The sequence below is a fragment of the Emys orbicularis genome, chromosome 2 (genome assembly GCF_028017835.1).
Source record: "Emys orbicularis isolate rEmyOrb1 chromosome 2, rEmyOrb1.hap1, whole genome shotgun sequence".
Taxonomy (NCBI): Eukaryota; Metazoa; Chordata; order Testudines; family Emydidae; genus Emys; species Emys orbicularis.
In genome coordinates this window covers 281,298,933-281,312,381 of record NC_088684.1, presented here as the reverse complement: position 1 = coordinate 281,312,381, position 13,449 = coordinate 281,298,933, and the positions used below count along the sequence as shown (strand labels likewise).

The 13,449-nt window shown below is 44.1% G+C and overlaps 1 protein-coding gene across 2 annotated transcripts in view; it reads left to right on the top strand.

Moving 5' to 3' along the window:
• DPP6 (dipeptidyl peptidase like 6) overlaps positions 1-13,449 on the top strand; it is a 607,069-nt gene that overhangs the window by 177,903 nt on the left and 415,717 nt on the right. The window contains exon 5 of one of the 2 annotated variants that reach the window (XM_065398031.1): positions 7,052-7,064. The exons of the other annotated variant lie outside the window; for it this stretch is intronic. Within the exon in view, the coding sequence (XP_065254103.1) occupies positions 7,052-7,064 (13 nt within the window). The remainder of the gene's footprint in view (positions 1-7,051; positions 7,065-13,449) is intronic. 2 annotated transcript variants of the gene reach the window in all.

Sequence of the window (13,449 nt, the reverse complement as noted above, 5' to 3'; positions counted from 1 at the left end):
AAGATGATTCACTCACAAACTCCGTGAATTATCATCAGGTTCAGAGGTGACTCTGGACTCCTCAGTCCCTGCAGAGGGGCTGACAATCACTGCTGGCAGGTGTCCTTTTCATGCAGGAGTCAGGCTGCTGCTGGTGCCAGGATTTCCCCTCACCACAAAGGGGTGCAGGGCACAATCTTTAGTTTTCCATCTCAGCACTCAGACACACTCACAGGAGGTGGCAGCCCTGGACTAGCAGCCAGAGCAGAGCTGGCCATGTGGTGACTGATCTCACCTAGGGGGAACATAAGAGTGGCCATACTGGGTCAGACCAAAGGTCCAGCTATCCCAGTATCCTGTCTTCCGACAGTGGCCAATGCCAGATGCTCCAGAGGGAATGAACAGAACAGGTAATCATCAAGTGATCCATCCCCTGTCGCCCATTCCCAGCTTCCGGCACCAGAGGCTAGGGACACCACCACTGCCCTGGATGGTGGAGGGCTCACTCAGCCTGGCTGGGGGGAAGTTTTCCCAACAAAGCTCTACTAACTGGGTGTCACTTTGCAGTGGGAAAGGCTCAAGCTGAGGGATCTTGCTTTCAGGTCCTCAGAGGCCAGTTTTCAGGGGGAACCCTGCATACAATCCTGGGGCTCCCCACAAAGCCAGTCCTGCCTTTTCCCTGGCTGGCTCCAGAGAGCTCCAAAATGGCTCCTCTCCTCTCCTGAGCTCCTAGGGAAGGGCATCTCACTCCCTATTGGTTGTGGAGCAGACTATGAGTCTGCCTTGGCTCTCCCTCCCCCAGGTCAGTGTGCTCCTCCCGGAGCTACCAGCACTCAGAGCCCCAGGAATCTAGGTAAGCTCCTCGGGGGTTACAAATGTAATTAATATCAAGCTTCAAATGCTGTAATTCTTCAATCATCATTTTTGAAACAGATTCAGCGTTTAGATTTTTCATGTGGAAGCAGCCGAGAGCTCTTTCCTGAATGATTCCTTTTCAATAGTCGTGTAAAAGGAGCCACAGCTGTTCTTTTTTATTTTTTGGATGAATTTTTAGTTTCATCAACAAGGACAGAAAGATACTTGGCTTGCCTTTTTCACCACTGTCATTTAGAGTAAGCAGTGCATGGGTTAGCCTATCTGAGGTAGCTTGAATCCAGCTAGCAGAGGTAACAATAGCAGTGAAGACAGGACAGGCAGGCTTCAGCGTGGGTAGTGCAAGTCTGGTAAGGTCTTTGGGTGCATACTTGGCTTGCTAGCCCATTCTGAAGCCTGTGCTGTGCTGGGGTACTGGTTGATCTGTGTCGCCCAGCAGCACGGCCTTCATCCCCCGTGAGCTCAGCACCTGCTGCCAGAATTTGCAGCACAGCACAGACACACAGCTGTCCTTGAAGCCGCAACCACTAGTGGACATGATGGCTCTGGACCAGAAGGGTCTGTCCCCAGTCTCTTCCAAGGGAGAGATGAGGGTGTTCCCTGATTCTCTGGGGGCAAACGGACCCCAAGACTTAGCTGCTCTTAACACCCCCCTTTTTTCAGCTCCCCATCCCTCAGGAGCCTTGCCCAGAGACTGTTCCGCCTCAGCTGCTTCTCCAACACTCACTGCCCCCTGTCCCAGGGCACAACCCTATGCCCTCACCTCTCCCTTCCCCTGGAGTTGACTCCCTTTCCCACCCCACTGCCCCCCACCAGGCTCCAACACCCCCCACCTGCCACTGGGGACCCTGTGCTCCCCCAACCACCCTGGCTGACCCCTTCCTTGCCTGTCGTACCCCCAGAGGCCCTGGGGACACAGAGAGTGTGGCCAGCTGTAGCCCTCCAAAAGCTTTGCTTTCTATGTGGTGCCCTGGTTGTGGGGCCAGGCTGTCATAGGCACTTGTTATCCCAGCTGGTATGGCTGTCCTGTGTGGTAGAATGCTACTATTGGTTAGGAGGATTGTCACTCCAAATCATGTCTGCTGCTGATTGGTGCAGGCAGACAGCAGAGGTGGGGTAGGTAAGCTAGTGCTGTGCAGGGAACTGACCACAGACAAGATCTGTGCCTAGGACTAGGGTGTGCTCTGGGTGCAGACTTCCGGTATAAAATCCAACTTGCCCTCCCTAAATTGCGCCGCTGGGCAGGAGGAGAAGCTCAGCTGGCAACCAGACAGCTTGCTGCTCCTCTCTCTCTCTCTGGGCTGCAGGGACACACAGAGATTTTTTGTGGGGGGCATGCCCCAATTTGTCCCCCCTTGTGCACACCCCTGAGGGTGTGTTACAAATTGTTGTAGTGAGCCATAACCCAGTGTCTCTATTTAGTCCATGGTTTTTAGCGTCTAGCAGAGTTATGAATTTAAGTTCTCCTAGGCTAATCTTTTGAAGGTTTTGTGCAGATTTCCTTTGAGGATAAGTATTGAAAGATCAGATATGGAGTGATCACTTTGTGAAAAGTGTTTGCCCACAAGTGATAGGGTGTTTTTGTTTATCATTTTTCTGTGTGAATTCATTTGAGAGCATGGTGATTGTCTGGTTTCACCCACATAGTTGTTGTTGGGGCATGTGATGCACTGAATGAGGTACACCACATGTTGTGATAAGCATGTGTAGGACTAATGAATCTTGGAAAGTGTGTTGTGGGGGTATTGAACACTGTAACATTGTAGACATGTCTGCAGGTTTAGGTGTGTATCCTGGACTTTCTCTTTGGAGAAAATTCTATGGTATCTGAGTGCCTGGGTGTAGATAAAAGATTTCTTTGTGTATTTGGGGTGTGTGGCTCAAGTGGTTGCTGGATCTGTGAAGGTACGTGTGGTGATCTGTGGGTTTTTTTCTATAGTCGTTTGTAGGGTTCCAGTGTTGAAGCTAATCATAGTGTCCAGGAAGTTGATGCTGGTGTGGAGTTTGATGGATGGGTGGTGATTGCTGAAGTTGTGGTGGAAATCTATGAGGGAGTTTAGATCTTCTGTCCAGAGGATGATTTTCATATCATTGATGTAGCTTAGGTGTATAATTGGTTTTGTGCTGCATTTTCCCAGAAATTCTTCCTCCAGGTGACCCATGAAAAGGTTGGCATATTGCACAAAGTGTTTGTTGTTAAATGTGAAGTTGTTATGGATGAGGATGAAATAGATGAGTTTGGTGATGTGCTTAGAGTTGATTTCTGAGCATTGTAAATGATCTTATAGGTATTTTGAGAAAGGCAGTGATGAAGGATGTTGGTATATAGGGAGGTAATATCATGGTGGCAAAAATGGTGTTCTGGGGGAGATTGTTGATTTTGCAGAGTTTCTAGAAGAAGTCGGTAGTATTTTGGAGGAAGCTGGCACTTTGAGGGGTGAGTAGTTTGAGGTTAGTTCCTATGAATCCTGATGTTCCTTCACTAAGAGGTCCGTGGACAGATATGATGGGTCTGCCTGGGTTCCCTTGTTTGTGTCTCTTAGTAAGCATGTAGAAGGTGTCTGGGATGGGTTTGTGGGGGATGAGGTTGTAAAGTTTTTCTTGGAGTTTGGGAAAAGATTTGATGATATTTTTAAATTCTTGTCTGAGTTGTAGTGTATAGGGTCTTTGAGTTCTGTATAATGGGTTGTGTCAGAGAGCTGTCTGTTGGCCTTGTTGACATAATCATCATGATTAAGGACTATGATGGCACCCCCTTTGTCTGATGGTTTGATCACTATATGGTGTTTGGATTTCAGGGACTGTATAGCTATCCTCTCAGTGGTAGAGAGATCGTGGTGGATGTAATGTTCAAAGATTTCACAGTCAATTTTTTTTCCTGAGCAACTGATGTAATGGTCCGCTGTGTGGTTTCATCTGCTGATTCTTTCTTCTTATGACTGTTGGTGGGGATGTGGGAGTTGTGGGCGGTGTCATCTTTGTTGTGAAAGAATTCCATAAGGCAGTCAGTGGAAGAATTCATCTAGTTCTCCACATGGTATATTGTATCAGGTTCTATGTGGGGCGGAAGTACATATATACAGTTCTTGTGAGGGGTAGTCTTGATAGGTTGATAATGATGGTGGGTCATGTAGTGTCCAAGAGATGGGTCCTGGTGTCATGGTTTCTCCCAGAGGTGGTGTTCTGTTGGTTGTGGAGGAGTTGTAGTTGGTTCCACCAATTAGTAATTTCAGTGCTCACAGTAGTTGCAGGTAACAGTCTCATCTGATATTAGTGAGACCAACAATCTCCAAAAGCACAATGAGCTCTGTAATAGTCTACCCCCATTAAGTACCCAGAGAGATGTCTATTTAAAATAGCGTGTGTGTCAGAAAACTACTCAACCATTATCACCATCCTTTTCAAGTGCATTTTGTAGAAGGCTCAACAGACAGAAACATATATTCACAAGGAAGATTAGTAACCTTCCTAACCTCATCAGCTGTTTCACAGACTTTTATAAAATAAGAAATGAATGAAAGACTTAGTGAAATTAATGCAAAATCAAGTGAAAGAGGAAACAGCTCGGAACATAACTAAAACTCTTTTTGAACCATCTGAGAACCCACATCAAGCAAGCAAAACTTCCTTCTTCCAAAATGAGAGTGATAATAGCCCACTCCACTGCTTTGTTACCTTTGAAAGAGAAATACATTAACATTTTCTGCATTGTCTTTCTCTTGTAGTATCCTAAAATGCAAATTTGATGAGGACAACATGTAATGTCTATGAGATTTTTTTTTGCGGAAGTGATATGTTGTTCAGTATTTTTAATAGCACCATCTGTCACAGCAGCCAGTGGCAAGCTGCAATATTGATCTTGTCACTTTGGGGAACAGTATGATATTTAGGATTATAAAAACAGTTTTCTTTGCTCTGTTCAGATTTTTAGTTTGTATATGGAAACTGAGCTCCAAAAAACACTACTGATATCACCTAATCAGACATACACGTGCAGTCAAGAACTAGCATGGGCTTCCAAGGGAGGCTGTGAAACCCCATCATTGAAGGTTTTTAAGAATAGGTTGGACAAACACCTGTCAGGGATGGTCTGAGTTCACTTGGTCCTGCTTCAACACAAGGGATTGGACTGGATGACTTCTCGAGGTCTCTTCCAGGCTACCGTTCCTATGATTCTATCTACCTTTTCAGAATCTACAAGAGAAGTATTACTGGATCCTGTTGATAATATTAGCTGTCGGACATTAGCACTGTGAATAACTTAATATGTCTACGGTATTTTATATACTGCCAATCATGGTAGTAGCCTCGGCAAAGATGATGGCTAATAGTTGTCACAAGGTCATCACTGGGCAGTAGCTTTCTCTGTTTAAAATAGGGATTGCTATGCTGGTGAGATTTTAAATAAGGAACTCTCCATTTAGCTTGTAAAGGAGGCAAGTACTGCATTGCTATCTATCTTCTTCTGTCTTAAAGTATTGAGTAACAGGCCCCCAAGGATTTACAAGGCCCTTATCACCTTGGTATCAAAGTGTCAATCATCAACTGGATTTTGTTTTAAATCTTCATTTGGGAAAGAAAAGCTGTCATACACGGCTGACTTTTGTTCCAGCTTCACTCTCTAGAGAGAACGGGGCATTGGAACCAGGTTGAGGTTATCAGGGAATTGGAAAGGTTAAAGCATATTGTTCTGCTTGATTCAAAATAGTGACTCTCTTTAACTGAAACAGTATCTGGACTCTTCTGTCAGTATGGAAACGTCTGCCTTTTGCCTCAGTTTGGGATCTGTTGAGTTGGATGCTTTTCTAAATCCATTGGGCTAAATTCTGCTTATAATTATTTGATTGAAGACAGAGGGGCTCAAAAGGGGTAAATGCAAATTGAATTTGGCACGTATTTTACAAGAGATGCAAGGTTTGTGTACTTTTATCTGTAGTTCTTTCTTTGACATTTGACAGTGGAAAAATTACTGAGATTTTAATGAGGTGCCAATATTTTTTCCATTCCACAGTCTCCTCCTTTTTATTTTTTAAATTACATGGTGTGTTTTTGGCTAAACATAGTAGGGTTTCATTTGAGATTTGTAGAGTTAAAGTATTAGAATGGAAATGTTTTAATAGCATCTTTTCTATTAGGACTTTTCCAGCTTCTCAATGTATATTTATCCTCCACAGAGCAATTTCACTTGCAGCTTCAGGGCATCACTCATAGCTCCATAAGTACTGTACTTTATAGATTGTCAGTGGTTGTCATTAAACATCTCTCTTGAAAAAGCACTGATACAAAACATCAAATGATGGTGCTAAAATAATCCATTATGATCCCATTCTTCATTCTTGATGGGATGAGCAATGTTCAGATGAAATCAATTTGCACAACTATGTACAAGGGGTGATTAGGTGCCCTTTTCTTTAAAGAGATTTACTCTTACAAAGTGCAGTATTTTTTAATGGAAAAAATTGAAATCTTGTAAATGGGTTTCTAGATATAGATATAAAATATGGTATATTCAGCAGTGCAGTAAGGTCATTATTTGTGGACTTAAATGCAATATTTAACAGAAATCAACTAGCCACTATAGACAATTATACATACAGTACAGGGTAAGGGCAATATGTCAAAGACTTGACAGTGATTCCAGAGATGTTTTAAATCCCAGATTTAAATCTCTCAGCCTCACTGCAGCAAACCCACAGAGTGGAGGCTGAGAGAGGCTGCATGGAGAGGAAAGGTGGCTACAGGATAACAATGCTCCTCTGAGCAGCTGTCTCCAGCCATTACGCAGCTGCAGAGTGGGAGCTCAGTTCCACATTGCCACTGCCTGGTCAGCTGCAGTAAGAAAATAGTAATCTGCCATTCACGGAGCATGTTACCCTTATGTAAAATTGTAACTTACAGGGCATTTGAAGCTACTGCTACTGGGTGTAGCGGTGACTCTCCCTCTGCAGCTTTTATGCTTTGTGGATGGATGGCTGCAGACTGCACAGCAGCTAAATGTTGCAGGAGTCCTGGGCAGAAAGCAGCCAACCTGAGATTCATGGGAACTGGCCTTGTTCCCACAGATGTCAGCCTTCCAAAGGAACTGACAGCAAATGCCCCTGGCAGTTAAGCTCAGTTGCCACGGCACCACTGGGGTCTCAAGCAGGGGAGGTGAAGTCTAAAAAACTTACCGAATGTTTTCCGAAATTTTACTGAATAGTATCAGTATCAGTGTGTGACTAGAATCAGGGGCTGGTATGGAGGCCACGGGGGTGGGTGGGAAATAGAACTTAGGGACTGGGGATCTGGGGGTGTGGAGTGGGATCAAGGCGTTGGAGGGGAGGAGATTGGGGTAGATACCCAGGGGTGGGGAGGGTTTAGGGGCCAGAGTCGGATGGGTCAATGGGAGTGGGAGATGGGCCTTGCCAGATCTGATCCCAATCCAAGAAGTTGAATTTCTGGGCGCGGTTGGTGTTTTTCTGCAAACCCTCCCCACCCCGTGCTGGTGCTCCCTGGTGGCCAGTTTGGCCTTTCGCTCCAGTCAGATGCCTGGGACTGAACCAGCTGGCTCCATCCCATGCTGCCTCAGGTGATACTAGGAGACAGTGGTGGAGTTTGGGCTCCTGGGTGTGGGCTGCGCAGTAAAAAGGTTCTGGCAGTGGCAACGCCATTCCCCAATCTACCACGCCCCTTCTCCAGTGCCAGCGCTCCCAGCGCCAGCTCCCACACGGCACCCCCAGAGCCTCCGACTCCTAGGCATCCCCCCACCTCTGGGCAGCATGAGGGTAGCCCCAGGCAAGCAGTGCTGTCCCCACCAGCCAGCAGCAGTAGCAGCATGAGGTCCTCCACTGCTGCTGTTCCCTGTGGGCAGGGAGAGGAGACCCCTGGTTCAGCGCCGCACTGCCTCTGAGGCCGCAGCAGTACTACCAGCTGGGACACAAATTTTCCCCTCTCTCCCCCACCCCGCTGCCTTGTGGAGCCCCTGCGGCAGCACCTCCAGGAGGGGTTTCTAGATGCGAGAAAATGAAAACGGCTTCACACTGGTGGATGCCAAAAGCAGAGTTCTCTCTTTCCATCCCCTTTTATGCATGAAAGAAAACGCCTTTTTGCTGTGGCAAAACTTTAGTGCAGAATATTGTATGCAAATATAAGGGTTCTCTGTATGGCGTGGGAGCGTGCATCAGTGGGCTGTGAATTCTAATGCGCACCAACATGACGTGCACTAAAAGTTCCCTAGTGCACGTTAACATAGCACTGTATAAAACAGCTTGGTGGGGAGGAGGAGGGGCATCTTGGGAAGGAGAAGAATGAGACAGGTACAAGTGGCAACTTGGGGAGAGGGCAAACAAGGACAAAGCCTGCTTTGTTGGGGAGGGGAACAGGGACAGGGGAATTTCTATGAATCTCTGTGACCAAATAAAAGTGTTGCCGGTGGTGGATTTGATCAGAAGTACATCTCCAGCTCATAGTGAGACACTCTCATCTGGGCTGGGTTATGCTAGCTGCATGCTCCTCAGTGTGGATTTCAAATGAAGAGAAAGGGATTTCTTCTCCTTGTTATGATCAAATATGGGAACTGTATGAAAATGAGTGTATCTGTCTGATTAGAACAAAATCCCAAAGGAGGCTAATTCTGCCAGTTGTCTTTAAACAGGTGAAGCTTTGTACGCTGTATAAGCAGCCCACATAGATGGGCTATACGTGGGAGAAATGAGCCCTGAATATTGTCAGGGAGATAAGCAGAGCTGTGCAGAGAAGCTGAGGTGGAAGGGGCAACTGCGTCATAAAGAGGATGCAGAGAAGAGCAGAAGCATTGTTAAGAGGAAAGACAAAAAAAAACATGCACTTTGAGTGGAAATTAATTAAGCAGCAGATTTAATGTGGAATTTACGGGCATTAATATGAAAGGAAATTATCTCCAAAACACATTCCTGTGAAAGTCCAGATACAGTATATTGTGCAAATGCACAAATCCCGGCAAGCAACAAAAAGCAGCTGATCTGGAAACATATGGACATTCTAAATGTGACATTCTAGCTATTCCTTAGCCAATATGATGAAATTGGCTCAGAATAATCGCTTGGTGACTGATATTAAAAGTCACAGTTAAGAAGAGATGGGTGTTAATTGTAAGGATGAAGCACAGCTTTATTTGAAAAAAAAGAGAATTTTGTAATCCTTAAGGCAACATAAACTTTTGGGGGCAGGAATTGTCTCTTCTTAATTGTCCATGCTGTCCCTCGCACATTTTGGGTGCTACTGTAATATAAATAGTAATAATCTGGCAGAAACTGAGAAGAGAATCAAGTGGCACGAGGACCGAGATCTTCTGGACTGTAATGTCCTCTTAATGTTATAGGCCTCTTAATTAAAAAGAGCAACAGGACAATGAATAATGGTAATTATATATATAAAAAAAGAATGTTATGGAATTCAAGCGGCAGTTAAGGGATATTTTGCTTTAGCTAAGTATAGTGTGAATTATAAAATGGGCTAATTATAAAATGTGACTTTCCCAATCACCTTTCACAATTTTCAGAAGTGGCCATTCACTTTGAGTGCCTGTGGTGCCCCATGTAGATGTCTCCAGATAGGCACCTATAACTGAGGCATCCAAAACTATTGGGAAGTCTTGAAAACTTTGGACCAAGATTACTGAGGTGCAGCAGTTGCCATTAAATACTCAGCACTTGCCTTTACTATGGTGCTTGAAGCATTTCCTGTACTTGTAACAGGAAGTTCGTAGATGCAGGAGAGACAACTGCTGCAGTGCAGTAAATACCAAGGAATCTGTGCCAGGAACTGTGGGGAGAAACCGAGGCCAATGTGCAGCAGTGGAGCCTTTTTGTGGCTCACATTGCAGAGTTCGGGCTGCAATAGTCCTTGCTGCAGCCACATCCCCACACAAATGCCCTGTGAAATGTAGCCAGTGGATCTATATAGTGCTGTAGCATCTATCAAAACCCTGCGCACTGGGGTGACGGGAGACTCCCCAGAGCACAGCTCAGTGGTATGAAGGGTGTGTGGACATCTTATATGAGCTCCTTCCATTGCGTGCAAAGTGCATCAGTGGGGAGTAGATGAGGCAAAATTAGTCCCATGCAAATCAGCCCACCTGGATGATATGCATCTTAGAAAATCATGGGCCCCTGCAAAAATTCTCACTGGTACAGCACATTATTTCCTACTTGGGAAGTAATTAGAAGACCGGAAATAAATAAATATAGTGACTGATCTTCAGAAACAGGAAAAGAGAATGATCTTGTCAATCTGTCCTCACCTAATAAAGGTAACTTCTGCGCCCAGCAAAATAATAGAACAAATCTTACAGTGAAATGTTACGTGTGAATTGGCTTGGATAGAAACACTAATACAGTAAGTGGATTGAAAACTGGCTGAAGGGTTCTGATACACATTAAACAATCTACCTACAAGGAATTCTCTACTGTGGTACCCTAGGATCTGTATTAGGCTGGGTCTCATTAACATCTTCATTAATGATCCTGATGAGGGAATAAACAGCCCATTAATGAAATTTGTATGTGATGCTATATAGAGAAGAGCTGCAAACAGACAGGAAAGAAATAGTACAAAGGGAGCTGGAGAAAGTAAACATTAACAGAAAAAAACAGAAGAAAGTTCATCTTGGAATAACACAGACTAATACATTGAGGGGGAAATAAACTGAAATGTAGATAGTATAGGGGAGAAACCATGACAAAAGTCATTTAGGAGGCTAGCAGGCAGCAAATTGGACATGAGTCTGCAACATGATATGGCTGCAAAAAAAGGCCAAAGCAATTTTGGGCTGCTTAGGGCTCGGCAGCACGTGTCACTAGTCAAGTAGGTAACAGTCCTTCTCTGTCCATTGTCATTTGACCACAGCTGGAATGTTGTGTTCAGCCCTAGCTTGATACCAAAAAAAAAAAAAAGATTTATATAGTGAGATAAGCTCAAAGAATAGTAACAAAACTAGTTAGGGGGCTGGATGAACTGATTTATGAGGCAAGATTAGAAACGCTAACTTAAAGCATCGCTAAGTGTTGACTAAAGCTGGGGACAAAACAGAGATTTCTGGAGGGTGCTAACAGCAAGGAAGGAAAGGCAGCACTTAGGGTGACATGAGGGGATAAGTAAGAGTAATCAAATGAAATTAAGAACGGGGAGATTTGAGCTGGCTATCAGAGAATTCTTTCTGATAATCTCCCAATGGAAGTAGTGGATGTCTCATCCAATTGATTAAGATCCAGCCGTGGCAAAACACTAGAAAAGGTACAATGGGGAAAAATCCTACATTGTCAGAATGGACTAGATGACTTATAGGGTGTTACCCTGTGGGCCTTGCTCTCGATGATACTAATTCTGCATCACTGTACATTACCAGAGTAGTGTTACAGGGGCTTGCAATGCCCCTCTGCCATGTACGTTGGCCAAACCAGACAGTCTCTACGCAAAAGAATTAATGGACACAAATCTGACATCAGGAATCATAACATTCAAAAACCAGTAGGAGAACATTTTAACCTATCTGGTCATTCAATGACAGACCTGCGGGTGGCAATTTTGCAACAGAAAAGCTTCAAAACCAGACTCCAACGAGAAACTGCTTAGCTTGAATTGATATGCAAACTAGATACAATCAACTTAGGCTTGAATAGAGACTGGGAATGGCTGAGCCATTACAAACATTGAATCTATCTCCCCATTGTGGATTGCCACGGGCACGCAGGGGCGAAAGAAAATGCAGGCCTGTTATTTACCAGGCTGCACGTGGCAATAGACTATATTGGTAAGGGATGCAAGGAGAGTATGGGTCACGCTGCAAACTGCAGACACACACACACACAACTAAAATTAATCAATTTAAAGTTTTATTGGGGATAATTACAAGGGGTAAGGGAGCAGCGTTTGATTAGCTAATAGAGTTAATGAAACTTAAAACACACAATGACTAAAATATCTACTAACAATATTTATAAACAAAGATGCAGCAATTAGTAATAACTGATACTTACAAATACAAACCAACGCATAACGACCGGCAAACGTAGAAACTCTGTTTGAAACACGTGAGCTGAGAGAGAGGCTTCGAGGTGATCAGGCTCGGTTACGGGTGTACACAGGGTACACAGGATTCGTTTTTCTTTCTCCTCTCCCTGCCTGCACATGGCAGGCAGCCCATAAAGTACCAACTATGACATCATAGAAGTGTCATGGGGACGGGGCCCAAAACCTGTTTGTGTTCGTTTCTGATTGGCACAAGCAAAGTTTACACCAAGTAGAGGAGCAGGTGTCTCAAAGTCTGGCTTCGCCCCCAAAAGGTGAGGAAATGCATATTGCTTTAGAATGCGTGCAACACTGAATGACAAAAGAAGAGGCCAGGGCAATACCGGTATGGGCAAGTTTTACAGGATGCAGACAGGAACTCATCTCAACACCCATGTAAGTATTCTCACACTTCTTACCAAACTGTCTGTACTGGGCTATCTTGATTATCACTTCAAAAGTTTTTTTTCTCTTACTTAATTGACCTCTCAGAGTTGGTAAGACAACTCCCACCTTTTCATGCTCTCTGTATGTGTATATATATCTCCTCAATATATGTTCCATTCTATGCATCCGAAGAAGTGGGCTGTAGCCTACGAAAGCTTATGCTCAAATAAATTTGTTAGTCTCTAAGGTGCCACAAGTACTCCTGTTCTTTTTAGGGGCTTTAGTGTAAATGAGAATCTGGTCCTATGATTCTCTTCTCTAAGAGCGGCTTCATCCCAGCATTTTAGCACTTCAGTTTCCTGTCCTGTCTGGATCCAGAAATGAAAATAATTAACCAGGCATTTCAGTAACTCAAAGGTTTGGACTGAATTCCCATCTAAAAATAGGTGATTTGCACGCATTTGGATCTTAGTCCATCTGGTTTGCCTGCTCTCTCCTGAGTGTCCCCAAATAACAGAAGAATATTTTGGGAATATTCTGTACCTAAAACTAATATTTCAAAAACTGATTTCTAAAATGAATGGAGGCTGGTGTGTGTGTGTGTGTGTGTGTTGCTATTGCTAATCTTTCATAATGTTTTTAGGCCTCTTACCTAGGTAAAGTGCTCGCTGCATTTATTTTGCACTGTGCCTGATAACTCTTGTCATGTCATGCTGAGAGAGAAATAAATAATTGCCTTTTTAATATATCAGCAGGGAGGAAAATTTGAAAAAGCCTGTGAAATTAAAAAATGTATCTAAAAACTTAAATTGGGCCAGCAGGCCAAGTAATAAATAAGTAATTCATAAATAGCAACAATGTCCTTAAACAGCGTACAAGCAACTTGGCAGTCAAGAGGTCAGTGGGGGCATTAAGAGACATGAGTGGGAAGTGACAGATGAGGCTGATATTGCGGAAACCCTCCGTGAATTCTTTGCCGTCAGTATTAACAGAAAAAGCTGAAGGTCACATCAGAGAGACTAGAATACATTTTCCTAGGGGCAATGTGAAATGTTAAAAGGTTTTATGATTATGCCAGAGCAGATAGTTAGGCAATTAGAACTGTTTAAAGTTGACAAGGCACCAGGTCCAGATGAATTACATCCCAGAATCGAGAAGGAAGCAGCAAGTAGAGCTTTGGCAGAG